Genomic DNA, 19,661 nt, shown 5'->3' with positions numbered 1-19,661 from the left:
GTGGGATCCTTAACCTCATTTTAATTTTAGAATATTCATATGGCCGGGGGCCATTTTCATTCTTTTTATTGTTAATATTTAGATTTGTCTATTCTGTCATAGTTTAGCACTATTTTAAGTTAATCTTCCAACTGCTGCAATACTACTTTTCATTTCAATATTTATTTCAATTGTACTTTCCAACTGAATCATGATGAAGCATTTGGACATTTTTTTTTTTCTTTTTCAATTTAGTTTTAAAATTCATAACTATACAGTATTCTAAAACTAATATTGAAAATTATATTTCGACCAAATCGGGTGTATCCGATATCCAAATGTATACGACGATTTTGCTTGTCTGACAAATGTATTTAATTACAAATACAAATTTGCAATTAGTTCTGTGGTGTTCTAAAATTTTATGTTTAATTTCGGCATTCAATATTTAATTTATAACCCTTCTACATTCTGCAATATTTTAAATGAAATTCGAATTTTTAACATTTTGTTGTAATTCTCAAATCAAAATTCTTTTACAAATCCTTTCCTTGAGCTACAATTTAGTTGTAACGAAACTACAATCGAATGGTACACTTACCTCAATGTATCCCTGGATACTCTCGCACTGCTGCAACACTAACATGGCTGGATTCGATTTTATCGATGTAAACTCCTCTGGCGAGCACGGACTAAGGAAGCCACTATCCGCATCGCTGTGAGTTGACAGCGGTCGGGGCTTTCGAATTTTATACTGAATATTACGACTAGGAACCGGACCCGGATTAAAGAGCACATAGTTTAACTCGATTGTTTCGTTTTGTGAGCGCATATCGTTTAAAACATTGTCGGCACTCAAAAGCATTTGTTGTAAATGGAACATGTGTTTCGAATCGACGAGTTCCGATACGGCCCGCGGTTGTTGTTGTTGTGTGTTTGACGCACCCGATTTTTGGTTATCGTTAGACTTGCCATCGTGCGAAGATTTGTGGGAGCGAAACGGAGAGAGATTCAAGAACGTCAATTTCTTTTTAGTTCTCTGCAATGTTGTCTGCGAAGATGTGTTCGATGATGAAGAGCTGTTGGAATTCGTTGAGGTGGAGGACTCAACTAAGGCTGTAGATGTGGTAGTGATAGTCGAGTTCGAGGTGTCCTTACTTTCTTGGCTGTTGGACATACTGGGCGCGGTCTCAAACGCATTGAGGAGTTTATCGAGACTTTCGGAAGCTTTCAGTGAGTCGGTATTATTTACATAGGTGTGCTGGACAGACGTTAAGTTCGCATGTACTATTTGTTCATTTGTATAGGGATTGGGTATACCAATGTCCATGGGAGGTTCCTTTTCGAAATCATCTGGGTCGATGACAAAATAGTTGTGATGATCGAAATTTTTTGGCGGCTCCTCCGGCCTGGCATCGGACACTTCAACTTCTTGATCGTAAATGACTTCTGGTACCAATTCTTCTTCGCTAAAATCTAAATTTTGCCTCGAACTAAAGAGTGGATCTCTCAGGCCGTGGTTTTGTTGTTGCAGAGGAACATGCATATGCAGGGAATCGTGAGTACGTCTTCGCAGTGTCTTCTCGTTGACAAAATCCATAGGGTCGAATAGACAGTAGTTGTCCATGTGCGAGGTATTTGCCTTTCTCTGTCTTACTGGAAGATTCTTCAGTTTTTCGGTGTAGTCGGCATCATTGTTGTTGGATGCATTTGACCCGGGAGGGCTACTCTCGGGGGCAGGTGGAGGTGGTGATACCTCACTCGATGAGTTTGGTTCTTCGCAGGGCTGTTGAGCGTTTAAGGATTTCTGGGATGAACGATGTAGGGAAGCAAATATTCCTTTGGAGTTAATGCGAGCTATGCAGTTCTTCAATTCCGTGACCCTTCCCTTGTAGGGGCTATTATTGTGGGATGCAGAAGATGAGTCACAGGCTTCCAAATTTCTAATGTTTGACGTACTGCATGAGGTGTTACTGTCATGCTGTTTGGCTAATTTACTCAATTCCTTCCTTTCCTTTTTACTTAAGACCACCTTGCCACGAAAGGGACTGGAGGGACATGACTGTACTCCGCTTATTTGGGAATTTCTGGGATTTCGGGAGGGTAACTGGGATAAAGGCGGCGGTGTTGGCGGCGGAGGATCTCTGTACGGTGGAGGCTGCAGTTGCTGACTTTGATCCGGCGTTGAGGACGTACAGGCATTTGAAGGCAATGTTGTTGCCTCGTAACACACTGGAAAGTCACGAAAGAGCTCCCTAAATTGGCAAGACTCCCGACCAGGACCCTCTCGAGTACTGAAATCAAACTCCATGTAATTTTCATCGTGGTACACATCACCACAGGGTTGGCTTTCCTCATTTGAGTACTTGGAGCGTTTTGTGGATGGTATTCGCATAGGTGCAGCCTGCTGGGAGCAAGTACTGCTGCCGAGATTGGATGTGGGCGATGTAGTGGTAGAGTTTGCATTGCGATCGGAATTTTTTGCAACCCTCTGCTTTGATGCATTCTCAGTGCTATTGGTCTTACTGCGTGGGGACCTTTGCATACTGGCTGAGGACTTACTGACCGACCGAGATTTCAGTGATGAACACTTGGTAGATGTATTTTGGTTGGAAGACAGATGTGTTGTTTAGCTCCTTACTCATATTGATCGTGATTTCTTTGATCTTCGACGGAACATTATTACTGGAGAAGTGATCGCTAACCGCCACAAATGCTTCACTGTTTGTAGCAGTTTTCCATTTTGCGCCATACATCGAGCTTTCGATTGGTTAAAAGGTGTTGTGGTATATGCCTTGGCTCTTGTGACATAAATTATTTTTTAAAAGGCGGTTTTGTGTATCGTCGTTAGAAGGGTTGTCATCACTCGGAATAAAGTCAACGGCATCAAATATATATTTCTTTTAACTCTCACTGATTGCATTTAATTGGATTTTTTGTGTTTTGTGCAATTTCGAAGAAAGAAGTAGATCCCACTCCTCTTTCCCACTCAAAGTTGGTTGTTGGTCAAAAGGAAGAGATGACCAGTAGTCATCGCCAAGCTGATGCTGAAGTTTACGCGTCCATTACGCCTGTCGGCACTTTCTTTAATTGTTTTCATAAATCTCAGTGTACAGTTTTTTATTTTTTTTTAAATTTTGGATTTGTTCTGTCCTTGGGAAAAGGAGAACAAGCAGTAGAGTCCGAATGAGACAACTGTGAGCCCGAATGGGTTTTTTTCTGTCGCTTAAAAAGTTAATGGGTTTCTGGCCATATCACTTTGTTGTTTGTTTGAAAGGATACTTTTAATATTTGGATAACAATGTTGTTTTACCCCTTTTGTTTATTTGAGGTAAAGTAATTTGTTTTCTTTTTCCCGGCACATCACTCTTTTTTTGCGGGGTAGATTTTAATGAAAACAAATGGTTTTGACTATTTTAAAATAATATTGTTGTTTGAATTCACAGTCGAACAAATGTAATAACTTCAAGGAATGGGTTGCTTCATTAAAATACTTAACCGGGCTTCTGTTTTTTTATTTTATTTTAAAGTCAACATAATACAGAGGTGCAAAGATAACATCCTCAAAAATGTTGTTTCATAATTTTCTGGTTGAACTTTTAATGACCTACTTTTCGATTACTTTTAACTTCAAAACAAGTAAAAACCTAAAGTTCGGCCGGGCCGAGCTTTTATTACCATCCACCATTGGGTAAAGAAAACATTTTTACATAAAGGTATCTGAATTCAAACGTGTTCCACTTTAAACTGCAAATACCAGCAAGACCGTTTGGATAATGCTTTTAAAATTTTCAAAAAACCACAAGGTGGGTGATCCACTTATATGGGGCCATATCAAAACGGGAACCCGTATAGGCAATTCTTCTAAAACAGCAAATTAAAAATAATTTCGTGTCGAAAAAACAACAATGTGTCGAAATAATGTGGGCTACATCGTGATTTCAACAGACTGATGGACATCGTTAAATCGATCCTGATTATGAATATTTAGGGATGTTACAAACGGAATGACAATGTTAATATACTCTACTTTTCAAGGATAGGGTATAACAAGTACTTTGACGGAACTTAATGTAAGTAATTTCTTTATTCTTAATTTCTGTTTGTATGCTAATGAATTTACCTGACTTTAGACCTTACAAATGAAAAATCAAGGCTATGTTCGCTAAATAACGCAGCTAGAAACGTAAAATACTCCGTGTAATCAAAAATGGGAATTTTTTTCGTGAGTCCATGAGCTCGAGTGAGTACCTTACCAAGTGAATTTTATTGGGAAATTTGGTTACCTTATAAGGGAGCTATAGCGAAAAGTAACTTGCACTTAAAGGGTATTTTCAGGGACACTGAAAATCAGAATTAAAAATGTCAAAGTACATCCTTCAAATATCATCATTTGGGAACTGTCCCAATCGTGGACCAATCTATACCAATAACTTTTACTTGGTTTAACTTAATATACCAAGTACCGTTATTGACGCTGCAAAACCCATAGAATTACGGTTAGATAGCTTCATGGACTTCAAGTATCAATGTCGTTAAAATACTTAAAATCAGGCGGCACCCAACGAAAAAGTAAGTCGAATTTCAATTTAAACACATGCATGTTCAAAATTTTAGCCTTCTTTTTCAATCCGTTCAAAATTTCGCACTGAGCAATAGAATATACTCTTTAGAGCCTAACATGATTTTTTCGAGGAGTTACAAATGGAATGACAAAGGTAATAAACCTCCATGCTCTATGCTATGGCAAAGCGTACAAAAGGCGCCCAAAATATACTTTGTAACACTAATTTCTAAAACTACACGGAAATGCCAAGTCTGTTTAGATTCAAGTCAATGATAACTTGCACGGCCTCCAAATCTATACCAAATTCACTCTATCTTTTCCATCAGTTTCTTCCAAAATAACTTTTAGAATAGTTCTGTTAACTTTCTTTTTTTTCCTTGTTTTCCCACATTTCTGTCGATAAGCTTTGCAAACATTTTTCAGCGCTGAGATTTTTGTATAAATAACTTGTTGTCATCCCACTCCCTGCTGATGTGCTCCCATCGCTTGGTGCACAGAGAATAGAACGAAATAGTTAGGACTTGTGAGGTTTTCATGGTACGAGTACTTTTCTTTCTAATGTATGGAACATGTTTCCGATAGTAGATGCTTTTGATCTGGTTTACGAAAAGTGGTTTTCTAAGAGTTTTTCAAATGTGGAAGTGGTTTCTTTTTGCAGTTTTCATGGTAGTTGTTTTCCTTTTTATTTTCTGTTCTTAATCATGTCAATGACAAAGTTATTTGTCAACCTCTGCACTAGATTTGTTTATATTTTAACTTTATTTAACTTCTAGTCGAGTGGTAAATGGTAGAACAGAATGGAATGCATTTATGGGTTGTGATTGAAAGTTGTTGTTTTTTTTAACAAGAAGCATAAGAACTTTTCTCCACATATTTCTTGTTGCTAAGAAAGCAGTAGTTCGGTTACAAATGTTTGTTGTAGAAAAAAACACTAAATGTTACAGCAGTGCTCAAACGGATATGCGCCGTTTTTTTCACTTCCGTAAAGAGGAGAACATTTTCCTCTTCTGATTTTTATCATATCATTAAGAATGGCAATTAGTTTCTTCTAATTTTCACAAAGATGTCTCAGGGAATAGAAACTAACAAATAAACATTGGATTTAATTACCTTCAATAAATATGGGACAAAGGGAATACATTTTTATTTCATTCCTCCTCACACTGAACACAAAAAAGTGACAATGGAGGCGTTCCTCACACCGGACTAGAATTGCTGCTATTATAATAGCGAAAATATATATTTTTTCTCAAACTTCTCCAAAAAAATATAATAACATGTCTTTATTTTTGCATAATTTTTATCTTAACAATTCTTATTTATCTTTTTGTTTTGTTTGTTTTTTTCTTTTATAACTAGCACTTGTAACTCGTGTGATCTGATCCGATCTGAGCTGCAGCTAAGGGCTACATCCAAATCTGAACCAATTTTTGGCGCCATTAGAACATTTTATCAGCGAACTGAAAAACCATAACGAGAGTAAGTACACATTATTTTTCCTACATATTTTGTTCATTTTTTTATTTTTTTAAAGCAATACAAAGCTTTTATTAAAGCTTGAAATATGATTTAAAAAAATATTGGCCTAAAACTTTTTTAGGATTTGTTTATGGATTTTTATTGCGCAATATAAACCTCTGCAAGTGAACTGAGGGTTTGTGATATTGTTTCATGTTTGCCAGACTCAACACTGCATGAAGAATATTGGATTCTATAGTCCAAAAACTAGAACATAATAATTAACGTTCCCATTTGGCTACTGTGATTTTGGAAGTTTTTCAAGTTTTCCCCCAAACAAGGCTATTTCATAAATTACCTTGCGTCGGACGCATTGTCACGTTGTGTTAGGCACGTAGGTGCGTGTTACTACCGGTAACATTCTGTGAAGTGTAGCTAGCTATTCGACAAACGTAACTCAAGGAGGCATGTATCAAATGCCTTTAGCTGGGCACAACTATTATTGGCAGACATCTTGTGACCAAAACGTAGGCACGTGATCGACAGAGAAGGGAAAACTTACAAAATTAGCACGTAATTTACTTTTGAGAGTGTTTAGGAGTCCACATTGAAAGGCTAAAAAGCTTGCACGTTTTTGGCATAGCTTAAATCAGAAAAGTGAAAAAATTAAATAGCACTTCAGGCAAATTAATGTTTAGACAGAAAATGGCGAAGGGGGAAAAAGGATTCGAAAAAACTATTCAATATTCTAGAATTAAATAAATTTTATTCAGACCATTGCATTGCTTTTCGATGACAAATGGAGATATAAATATGGAACGTTTCAACAGTATCATCGTCTCCTGAGTCAAACAGGAAAACTATGAAGGCAATCATCTGATGCATTCAGAATTAAAAAAAAAACTCATTCAGTTATTGTTTGATATAACTTAGAAACTAACTTTTAATTCTTGTTCCATAGGATGCCAAAGTAAACTTCAATTTCCTATTTCCGTCCCGGGTTATTCTAAAATATTTCATTACATACACGACGTTATGTTTCCAAGCTAAACAACAGTGCTAAAACCATTACGGAGGGATTTGTGTTATACAAGACTCTCTGCTGTATTTTATTTCTTATTGCAAACATCTTAAAGCGTATTTTATGTGAAGGACTTCGTGGGGTTAGGCCATATTCTCCTCCAGTTTTATTTACTTTCATGAGACTCCATAATGTTCAAAGATCACGAATTCCTAATGCGACCATTTGCTATTTACACACAATAGCAAACTGAGAGTTTGGCAAAAGGGAAGCGAACGGAGCTTTTCTTTTCTGCTCGTGGTCATAATTTATCCAGTGGAACCTTTTATGTAATCCACACATTATGTGCGACTGTTTTGCGACATTATTTTTTATTATTTTTTCGGCTTATTAGGGGTAGAAGGAATCTGTTAGTGTTAAGTTGTTGTTTTAGGTGGAACGACACTTTTGAAAGGAACACGACGGAATGTTATTTGCTCCGTTGCCTCTTCTCTTGGAGAGATAATGGCCACAAAGGAATTTCAGTGCAATATTACAAAAACAAAATGTATTTTCATTTGTGTATGTTGTTGTTTTGTTTTATTGTACTTAAATTCAAATCCTTCTTTAGACAGTCTGCTCTCCCTCTCAAAAACGTATCACAATTTCATGGCGGGTTTTTATTGTTAGCATTGGTATCTCAAAGGAGACCGTTGTGTACGGAAACGGAAAAGCTTTTTTGCTGCCGTTGCTTTACGGAGTCTTCAGTGATTTGTGTACTGGAATGTATGTTAATTTTTTTAAGGAAACCGAAAAAAACATGCCGACACTGTTCGGGAAACCTTTATATGTATGATTGGAACATTGTATAAGACACTTCTGTGGATTATTGCAATGCACTTCTTTTTTGCCCTTGATATTTGCGTATTTACAAGTTGTAGCACTTGGGGTAAACGGTAATTTAGAATTGGTACACTGTTATTCCTCAAGACGGTGTCATTCTCTTAATGTATTTTCACCTTTATGTCAATTCGCCAAGTCGTCGTTTAACGTCGCTTTATCACTTAAATTGAATGCGAGGCTCAAAAGAATGATTTCCAGACTAAAATATGTTCGAGGACGTGATATCAAATTATATTTTGGATTGCTTAATTTGTTTACATTTATTTTAACGCTTTTTGTTGCACTAATACACTTCAGTTTAATTAATGGATTTTAGCATAGAATCGTTGCATATTTTTAATTACATATTTCATATTTATTAGTTGCTCACTTTCATAAAAAGGATCACTGTTTATTATAGAACTCTGAGATTTTAAGAATTAAATAAATATATCGATATTTTCTAATAACCTCTTGCTGACTTCACTTCGGTATTACTATTTTTCTTTTGGGCTTGAGAAGGATATCCTCGCATAATTTTCAAATAAGATTAATAATCCGTTTCAGTAACTCGTTAGGTGTTTCTTCTTTCACAGACAACCGTTAACTAAATTGGCATTAAGTGGCACAACACAAACTTCTGATTGTCTCTCTCAAAGGACTTTCATGAAAGGAAATTCTCTCTCAATGGCCTTACTGGGAGAGGATATATTTTTTAACCATTAATTGAATCTGTAAGGGCATTGCGAGCTATTTAAAACATATAGTTTAAAATAACAAGCAATGCAGCAATTGATATTAATTAATTGGTTGTACCAAGAGCGGATAATTATTTACACGGCACCGATGATGTAAATACCATTTACAAGAATTCCATTAAATACGTCAGTATTTCCGAAAGGTTTTTCCCAAGGAACACACATTCACACCAATATTCTTCTATGTTATGTTTTTAATTTGTTTCTCTTTGAATGAAAATGTACTTTCATTTCGCGCGAATAATTTCCAAATAAGCATAATATTCCGGCTCGGCACAACTCGACGAGTTTCTTCTTTCGCAAACAACCGGTGACTAAATTGACAGTAAATGGCACAACACATTCCTTTAATATTCCCTTTCAAAGGACTTTCCTAAAGGGAAATTCTCTCTCAATGTCATCAAAGAGAGAAAATATTCCAGTTAGATGTTGTTTTAGCAGTCCTCCGTGTTATTTCCCCTGCAACTACTACTGTGGTAGTAGCTTGTTGACCTTCGTACTCTTGCTATTTGAATTTCTTTTTCAGTTAGGGGTTGTTTCTCCGTTTCTGACGGGGAAAATCATACTTCCGATTGTTTTGGTTATCCTATTTCATTTTGCTTGACTAACAGGTTGTTTTTATGACGTCATAGATTACTTCGGTCTCTGGCTATCGGTTTTCCAGTGCAAGGGGTAAAACACTTCGGGATATTTCCCCTTCTAGTGAAAAGAAGCCTTCTAAAGTTATTTAAGAAAAAGTGGTTTAATTATTAATTTTAAATAACCCTGGTCTTGTGGAATGTCTATAGAGATTTATATTTATAAGGTCAGTAAGGAGGTGAATTAAATATAAAAAAATTCTGCCGTTTCTTCAAAGTTTAATGTTAAAGTGTTTCTTGCTGGCAATACCTTTGTCCAATTAAGATGGATTTTGGATAGTGAGATCAAGTTCCGACTAGAATTAAGTATGTCAAGTTGATATTATTGACTTCTAAATCTTACCCAAAAATATCTATGAATAATCCACTGAAACTGAAAAAACCGATGTGTATAAACGCTATTTTATAATACTGCTGTTGAACAGAGATATGACCATATTCTCATCTATTACCGATTATCAAAATGAAAGTGGCAACGTATGAAAAAAGAACATATGTTTTAAAACGGCATGTCTTTTTAGTTTTACTAACTAGCTCGGAGCCGCGTTCCTGGCTTGCAATTGAAGATTAACTTCAACTTCAGCAGTAGTTGTAAACTTATTCGTCAGAGGAACATTATTTAAGAAAAATTAATGAAATGGTATAGAAATTTCCCCGGTCAACGTAGCTTCCACATAGGGGCTATAAATTGTCAAACGGACGATTTTAGTTATTGTGAAGTTCCTATGACACATTAATTAAACGAATCAGCTGTGATGTAGTATTTGTGACCGCTAATGACATCTTGATATCTTCACTAAAACAGTTATAATGGTTCAATATTTAATGTAGCCGTTATGCATTTATAAGTTATGCCTGTGGTTTGAGATCTGAATGTGTGTTTGCTATAACTTCTATACAATAGTAGTACCCTCTCTTACGTTCCTTAAGATACTTATAATATATAAACCTTTATTGGTAGTATTCATTTTCGGTGTTTTGGTTTAGTACAATTTTTACAAATAGTTCACATTTCCAAAGCCAGCTTTTCGCATCAATCCTAATTCCCAAACTTAATTTTTATACTAAATGTCAAGATTTTAGCTCAATCCGTTCTCATAATACTAAAAGTACTACTACTAAGTACTTCCCCCAAAAAACAGTCTATTCTACCACCATTTAGCGAGCCTCATTCTAAATTTCAGAATTCCCGTCCAGTGCACTGGATACAATTTTTGTATCTTTTAGCACCTTCATGTTTCGCAATGAATGCAATGTTCTCTTGAATGCATGTAAATCATACGCATTTCTTGAAATGTTCCAAGTTTTCCACAAATAATTTAAAACAATTCCACACAAAATTCCTTTTGACATTTCCAATTTTTTTGAGGCAATTACAAACAACTATCCAGCTGTTCTCAATTGACGAGTTACTATGCATTTGTCACTTCATTTTTATACCCTTAGCCATATGGCTAGAGAGGGTATACATCATTTGATACGGCCAAAACGTGTATCTTTGAACCAAATCCAATCCCGGTTTGAACCAAACTTGGTACTTCGTAATATTATTGTCAAACTTAGATCGAGTTCGGAGATGGGCAATACAGTCCAATCTTTCTGGTACCGCCCCATAAAATGTTAACATTTTCAAAGAAAATAATTTACTGCACAGAAAGATAAAGGATATTCCGATTTTGTTCCAACTTTGCAACTCCTAATATTTGCATCAGTACTAGGTCAGGTGCGAAAATTGGCAATATCGGTCCACTCCTCCACAAAGGGTCAACATTTTGAATAATTATAACTCTTATAAAATGTGATGTAAGTGTCCGATTTTCTTCAAATTACACACATCACAATATATTTATCAGGCCAAGATCTGCTATAAAGATGACATATATCGGTCCACTCTTTCTGGTACCTCCCCCACAAAAGGTCAAAATTTTGAATATCCATGATCCTCATAAAAAGTGAAATTAACATCCGATTCCATTCAGACTTGGCACATCACAATATTTCCATAAACACAAGATCTGTTATAAAGATGATAGAGATCGAACCGTTCGATCTCCCCACAAAGGTTTCAAGATTGTCGAAAAAGAAAGAAAGCGAAATAAGCATCCAACTGTCTTTTAGTTTCACACATCTAAATATTTCTGCTGCAAGATCTATTGTGAAGATGATATATATCTGCCAACCCTTTCTAGTACCACTCCCACAAAGGGTCACAATTTACAATTTATATCAGTATTAGGTCAGATAAGAATTGGTCAATATTGGCCAACTGCTTCGGAACCTCCCCCATAATAGGTCAACAGTTTGAATAATCATAACTCAAGGCTGGGGGTATACATCTGTCGGCAGAACCGACTGATACTATTTTACTTGTTTATATGGAGAATCGTATTCAACAATTGTGAACAGTGATTCACCTACTAATGGGGTTGTGTCCTCAGACTCACAGGGAACATTTCTACGAAATATATAAAGCTATGACACTAGTGTTACAAATTTGTATGGGGCTGTCGTTTCGTTTGTTGTCCAACAGAACTTCCTCTCTGTAACCTGTATTATTCTACCATGCATTAGAACCAACGAACCTTAGCCAGCCCATTCACAATAGCACAAATTTTTACTCACAATAAATTTCAATTCATTTCCTTTGCAAAACATTCGAAATTTTATATTTGAAACATGTTTCCTACATAATCATGTTAATGTGTAGTCGGTTTTCTGATTTATTTGAAATATAAAAACTAACAACTAATTGACTTGACACGATATACACACATAATTATAGCATTTGAATCGGTTATTAAGTTGAAATTCGGAGTAATGTTTGGCATTTTTATTTTAACTATTTATAGCAGAAGTATATATTATATTAAAGCTATAAATTTGCAAGAGATGGGATATTCCCCATACAAGTCTTGCCATAGACAAATGAAAATATAGACAACGAAATGCTCTCACCGTTTATCTTCGAAAAAAATCGAAGCAGCAGATGTCGTTCATATCGTTTCAGGGGTTTGAGTGGGAATATTGAAGTCACTCAATTCTAAAACGTTAAAAATAACAAAAACTGTAGGATATTTGCCAGTTGAAAATTATTTCATAATAAAAGAAATGTGAAAAGTACGTGATGACATCGAAAAATATAGAAATATTCCAGTGAAATTCTTGAAAAACGATAAAATGTGTTTTCGAAGTCGAGTGGCTTGAACGCGTAAATCAGCATGTTGACTATGCAAAACAAGATGAGAGCCACCTGGAAAAAAAGACAAAACTAACTTTTCGTTGTCTATATTTTCATTTGTCTATGAATGTAGACGTATGCAAGTGTTGTGTTCATTTTCCCATTAGATGGCGCCAACACAGGAGCGTAAATTTCACAGACTAAATACATAGGCAAATGAAGATATAGACAACGAAAAGTTAGTTTTGTCTTTTTATCCAGGTGGCTCTCATCATGTTTTGCATAGTCAACATGCTGATTTACGCGTTCAACCCCCAAAACAAACAATATTTGTTAGTTGAAAATTGTTCTATAATAAAAGAAATGTGAAAAGTACGTGATGATATCGAAAAATTCGGGAATAATAAAGTGAAATTCTTGAAAAACGATAAAATGTGTTTTCGAAGTCGAGTGGGCATGTTGACTATGCAAAACATGATGAGAGCCACCTGGATAAAAAGACAAAACTAACTTTTCGTTGTCTATATCATCATTTGTCTATGTTTTCCATGTCATCATTCAGTGTAATTTATATATGTATATAGTCTTATCGACCCTGAACGTGTTATTCACATCTTTGAATTAACTTTCACATTGTTGGGATAATAACATGTTGTGTCATTTTTACCACGTTATGTTGTTATCGATACTTACACCTATACGGCTGCATTACCATTGGCTATATATTATATAATACGTCAATGATAAGACCGTAATAACTATGTTACCAACATAAGCGTAACGGTATTATGACATGTTAACAGTCTTATCGACATCTACATTCAGTTCGTTAACGCTGGCCGATTACAATAAATCTATTTATACCCGATATTTAAGCAATTGTCTTTGCAATAGCGCATTGATTGATTGAAGTATTCAAATAAAATCGACTATTTATTTGAGTTCTGCCCAAACAATTGAAATATAAATAAATGGAAACGGTACATACATTTGTTACAAAAGCTGATTCAATATTTTTCAATGTTTTTGTTCAATTGAAAATTAGCCAGACGTAAAAAGTCGGTTTCTTTTGAATTCATTTGAAAGTGGGGAACAATATTTCCGCTTCATACAGTCCATCAGAGAAAAGTAAATACGATAATTGTATCTTGCATATACACAAGGTTCTCATAATTTTTCTCGCAATTGCCTTCAAATTCTGCTGTGTCCGTCCCCAAAAGCATACAAAGAGATAGAGTGAGTGGGAGTGAGAGAGAGAGAGAAGAGATGTATGGTTCTTTTTGAATTGATTTACTTCAGATGCGATTGAAGATATATTAACTGATAATCAAAAACAGGAAAAACTTTCTTAAGCTTGGTTCATGCCTTATTTAAAGCGTGGGAGACGAACGAATTAAAGTAGTTGTCGTAGGGTACCAGTGGTGCAAGGTCCCGTCGACGAAGGCTTTTTGTTGGAACAGACAAAACCAATTTACATGGCTATGTTGACTTTGCTCAGTAAACGAACACTCAACAACTGGAGAAAGATAAATACGATTATAAGTGCGCTTCTAAGATTTAAAAGAAATATCAAAAGAACTTTAGTTTCATCTGATTCATTGAGCTAACGATCCACTTAGGCAAAGCAAGTCCTTCGATTTTCTTCTAATGAATTTATTTAGTTTCATCTATTCCACTTCATTTTGTTTTTGCAGTCAAAGTTAAACAAAACAACTTAACTGCTCTTTTAATACATGTTTTAATTTCATATTTTTACAAGATTTAAATTTTTGAATTTTTTATTTTTGAAAAACTATTTACAGTGTGGAAGAAATCCTCAAAATGAATATTAAATGTGTGCAAGTTTGTGATAGTTACCATTTAAGGACATAGCAGAACGAACTAACCACACGCTTTTTCCGTTCATCCATGTGGATATTAATTTATCAATGACGCCGGACACGAAATACACGCTTGGCGCATCAATTCTACTTTGTTCTTTTAGTCTATCTAATCTTATCTGCAAAACTACTTAGTTTTCATCATTTATATTTAAGACGCTAGGCTTAAGGGCTTGCTTATAAATAAGCCACTGCATGAAAAGGACTTTAATTTAATATCATTCTGCTTAGAATGTTTTTCATATGTATCTAAAGGACAAATAGTTTCTTGTAAAAACTTCAAAATTAAGACTGTCGACCATAACAGCACCATTCCGACACGTTCCGTGTGTGGTGGCCTAGAATATGAGAACGTCTGTCTAGACTACTATTCGTCTTTTGCTTTGCCTTTGGCATGATTATTTAACCACTTAATATTCAATTTATGGAAATACATTTTAATTGAAGATAAACAAACCGAGGTTTTGTTTTGACCGAAATAACTATAATTCTGTTTATCACAGTTTAATTGCTTCGATTCGGTTATGTTGTTCGTTTTCATGTTTATTTGTATATCAAATATCTACCCATCTCTATCAATACCACAAAATTCAATTTCATGATTTTTTATTGAATCAATTCGGGTATAGTTATGTTCAGGTGACATGCCACCGGGCTGACAAAGGCCAAGCCAAAGAGAATATCTAACGCATTCCACTATATACAAATTGTTGGCTTTGTTGAGAATATAATGTTTGATATGCTATGCTATCTGCAATATATGTATGTACGTCGGGCGCCATTCGAATTTAAAAACTACATTTCAGTCTATGCACTCTGCCAATGGATGCGGTGACATATTCAATTGCTTTCAACCCTACCACCGTGTTCGACCAACAAAAACGGGCCGTAACGTTTATTTTGCCCGTATTCGAGTATGTGGCCAGCCATGTTCCTCACACACACTGCTATCGCACACATTTGCACTGTTCAAACAAACATTCAGACAATATCAGCTAAATTAAGAGCAGACAAAGGAGTCACAGAAAGTAGAATTCTTGAAGTTTTTCCCCTTTGTCATGAACGGGCAGAAAGTAAGTATGGAATCGTTTTTTCTTTCCGTTTGTCTGGTGAGGTTAAATGCCAATACAAGGACGATTACAAATTACGTTGGCGATTGAATAAATTCATTGTTGTGGTTACAAATTGACATGGGATTGGGCAAAGACTTCTTCTACCGAAGATATAACAATGAAATAGCAAAATGAAATGACACGGTATCAACTGTCAAGTATTTTCGATTCTGAAAGCAAATCGTGTGGTAAAGATAACTTAAAATTAAGAGTAGTCAAACCATAAAAACCTGTATAAAAACAAGTTAAAAAGCAGTAAGTTTGGCCGGTCCGAACTTTGATTGCCCTCCACCATTTGGAACGAATATGGAAATTTTCAAAAAATAAAATCCTTTAAAAAAATCTGTTAAAATTTTATAAATACCAAATATAGCCGTTATATTGGGGTCTATACGACGTGGACCTACATAGGCATTGTTTGTCATAAGCCATTACCATATTCAAATTCGAAACTTGAAGTAAACGGTGAATAATGTAGCTGAAATCACCAAAATATCGTATATCGGGAGGTACCGTTATATCGGAGCTGTGCGAAGACCTGGACCAGCATAGACAATTTTCTGTCACAGGCTGTAGCATCCATTACGAACTTCAAATACCACATCTCAAACAATTTCGGTGGGTATTGTACCTTCAATCATGAAAATACCGAATATAGGGAGGTACTTATATATGGGGCCTATACGAAGACCTGGACCTTCATAGACAAATTTCTGTCACAGACTATACGAAAACGTGGACCTGCACAGACAATTTTCTGTCTTAGGTTGTAGTATTTGTTTCGAACTTCAAATACCAAATTTGAAACAATACCGGTGAATAATGTCGCTAAAATCATCAAAATACCGAATATCGGGAGGTACCATTATATGGGGGGCTATATGAAAAAGTGGACCTAGATGGCCCATTTACGAACTTGACCTGCCTACTGGAAAAATAAACATGTGTGCAAAATTTTAGCCTTCTATCTCAATTCATTCGAAAGGTAGCGTGATTACAACAGACAGACATGGTTAAATCGACTTAGAATTTTACGCTGATCAATAATATATATACTTTTTGGGTCTGACATGGGTATTTCGAGGAGTTACAAAAGGAATGACAATGTTAATATACCTTCCATAGTATGGTGGAGGGTATAAAAACTATTTACACTGTCGAAACTTTTCTGTTAAGACCCAATGTTAGTTCTAATATTATCAGATAGTCTGATAATATCAAAGTGTTCCAACTTCCACAGATAAATGTTTAAATACTGTTCATTTTTAAATACATTATTTCACTTGAAGTATTTTGAATATTTATGCACTTGATTTCCTGCCGAATTGTGTAACTACGACTTTTTTGTTGGAGCTCCTTTACAGAAGACTTTCGGACTGAAAAAGTCTTTATGAATGTTTTCCACCCGTTCTGATTAGCGACCAATAATTAGGTAATACGAATTAGGCGATATAAAAATTTTAAATAGATGGCAGTTTTATTAGAAAAGCATTAAAGCGGGCGTAACGAACGTCTTAAACACTTTTACGAATAGCACCACAAACTACAAACTTATCCAACTGTGGTATCCAGCATTAGCTGTGTGTAGATGATATAATCCAAAATTTAATGTTATTTGCCCACTTGATATTCAGAGCATAGGACAATCTCCTAATTTATTTTGCCATTCGTTTTCTCAATCATAGTTATGTTTCTTGATTAGGTTTAGATCGTTTAACCTCCATGGATGGACATAATAACATATCGCCTTCTTGTGCTGAACTTGATATGCGTTCTAAATTTACATAAATACAATCCCAAAGTTTTTTTTATTGAGTTTGAACTTTTTCAGGCAATAAGCCTTTTTATGCTTCAAAGATTTACTACAAATCCTTTTCTATGGGAAAACGTATACCCTCATCCCTTTTGTTGAATATCCAATAAAAATGTAGTCTGTGGTATACGAGTATGTATGAATGTGTAAAGACCTATGTATGTATTTCAGTCAGAACGTTTGCGTATTATTTGATTCTTTATTTTGTTGGGTGAATTTGGTTTCTGTGGTTTTGAAGCGAAACTTCACGGTAGGGATAATTCGAATCGTTAAACATGTATTGGATGTATTTGCAATTTGTAGCGGTACTGAATAAAATATTTGAATTGCATTCCTCGACTGTGAAGCTCTCTTTAATCCTCGCATTAAAATATTAGTTTTCAGATAATTCATGTATCCTACTTGAAAATGTTCAATGCTGTATAAAAATAATTGTCATTCATGTTGATGAACATTATATTTAGCCTTCTTAGACGTATCGTAGATACATATCATTAGTTTACCGAGAATGTTTAGATCTCAATTCTGGGCACATTACTCCCAAAATCTTTCTGCCGTGTCTAGGAAATTGGAACTAGAAATTAAATAGATACAGGAGTCGGTCGTTCACACCTCCCTCTCTGGATTCAATTATAGGTAATCACAAAAGTACAAACTCAAAATAAAAAAAAATAAAATAGGAGTGATTATCCCCGTTCCAGCAGGATGAAAAATCTGCCTTTTGCGAACATTGTTTCGGTACACTTCGCTTATCTCTAAAATATTTATATCTTCGCTTTACAATGTGAATTTCAAATGAACCCCCATTCAAATAACCGAATTATTGTACAAAAGGTCGACGGACGACCAACAAAAACGTCAAATTGTAATAAAAAATGCAAAAATACTCACATACAAACAGTTGGTGGATAGCATGAAACTCTTAAATGGGGATAGAGTGGAATGGCGCTTCGACAGACCAAGTAAAACAAATAAAAAATTAATTCAGAATGACCAACATATAAAGCATAACGCCAATGAAGCTTGAGGCTAAAGCGAGAACACAAAAATGTTGATAGACTGCAAAGAAGGGAGCTTTGATTGTACAGTTGTTTTAATTCCCGCACTTGACATAAAAACAATCCAATTTCCCATGCACTGCAATAACCTCTTGCTTTGAGCGCCAGGTCCTGTCATATCTCAAGGAAGAAAACATGTTAAATAGCTATTTCGGTAACTTTGCATGCATTCGCCGGAAGAACAGACACAAGTTTAGGCCAACATTAAATGAGGGTAGTCTGAAAATTGGATAAAAACTGAACCACTCGCATTATCGCAAAAATCAACAATTCTTGAGATTATTTATATTCATTGGAAAATAAAGCGTCAGTATTCAACAGGAATATTACTATTGTGTAATTATATACTCCCATCTGAACCATGGCGAGGTGTATTGAGAAGGGAAGAAAACATATAACAATAATTAGGTTTACTTGTCACTTTACAAAGAATTTCATCCTGTCCCTGCATAGTCTGCTTGTGTTTTTTTATTCTTCTAAGTTCAGTCAACATTTTTGTTTCGCTTTCGTATTCGACGTGGCGACATTGAAGATATAACAACAAGCCTTGTTTGTTCTCTTCGCCACTTGAATAAAACAGTTTTTCAATTGTCAACATAAAACGCCATGAAGACAATAATAAGTTAACCATATACACAGGCGACAAAAGAGGACTTCATTTCAATGTCACTAAACACAAAACAGGAGTGTGTACGTGTGTATGTAGATCCCACACAGAGTCCTTGCAATGCCGCACCGCAAGCAGGGAAGGAAGAACACAAGGAAGCAAAAGGTCTGCCCTTCGGCCAAATGTCTACTGTAAACACAAAACAAAACATGGAAATCAAAATGAGGTTACAAAAAACGGTCAAAAGGTTGATGGGAGCAGAGCAAAAGACAAACTCTCAATTCTCTCACATCATATTCAAACTCTCTTTCTCTCCCTCATCACACAGTAATTGCAATGCAAACATTTTTTTTTTATTTTCACTATTAAATTAGTCTAGCCTCTCTGTTTGTTGCTCGTACAAAAGACAAACCATCAGTGAAACGTCCATATTTTTTTCAATTCATCCATTTTTTGGATATTTTTTACAGGAAATTACATTACTGCCTTCGCTATGTTTAGTAAGAACGGACTATGCGGCAGCTTGTTAAACTCTCTTCTTCGTGTTCCACAAGTTGTATGTATGCGTGATTAAATTTCATTCCGCCACATAAACATATTGTTACACAGTTCTTTTGCATGCGCGCCAATAACAACATGTAACAAGAGAACATTCCTCCTCCCGAAAGGTCAATTTGGCTGCACGTGCTACCCAGCAGCGCTATTTCCATATGTCGTCTATGAAGTTGATA

General features: G+C 35.4%; 1 protein-coding gene and 1 long non-coding RNA gene across 5 annotated transcripts in view; one reads left to right on the top strand and one right to left on the bottom strand.

Annotated features, from left to right (window-relative positions):
- LOC105261554 (uncharacterized) overlaps positions 1-19,661 on the top strand; it is a 167,670-nt gene that overhangs the window by 130,557 nt on the left and 17,452 nt on the right. For all 3 annotated transcript variants that reach the window (XR_009342723.1, XR_009342722.1, XR_009342724.1), the window contains one exon: positions 5,906-6,025. This is a non-coding gene — a long non-coding RNA (uncharacterized LOC105261554). The remainder of the gene's footprint in view (positions 1-5,905; positions 6,026-19,661) is intronic.
- LOC101887273 (protein sickie) overlaps positions 1-19,661 on the bottom strand; it is a 157,644-nt gene that overhangs the window by 136,497 nt on the left and 1,486 nt on the right. Inside the window, exon 1 of one of the 2 annotated variants that reach the window (XM_011292547.3) lies at positions 581-2,539. The exons of the other annotated variant lie outside the window; for it this stretch is intronic. Within the exon in view, the coding sequence (XP_011290849.1) occupies positions 581-2,524 (1,944 nt within the window). The 5' untranslated portion in view covers positions 2,525-2,539. Of the gene's footprint in view, positions 1-580; positions 2,540-19,661 lie in introns of those variants that run through there. 2 annotated transcript variants of the gene reach the window in all.

The sequence above is a fragment of the Musca domestica genome, unplaced genomic scaffold (genome assembly GCF_030504385.1).
Source record: "Musca domestica strain aabys unplaced genomic scaffold, Musca_domestica.polishedcontigs.V.1.1 32, whole genome shotgun sequence".
Taxonomy (NCBI): domain Eukaryota; kingdom Metazoa; phylum Arthropoda; class Insecta; order Diptera; family Muscidae; genus Musca; species Musca domestica.
The sequence above is the reverse complement of the archived record's forward strand: the minus strand, read 5'-3'. Positions and strand labels throughout refer to the sequence as shown.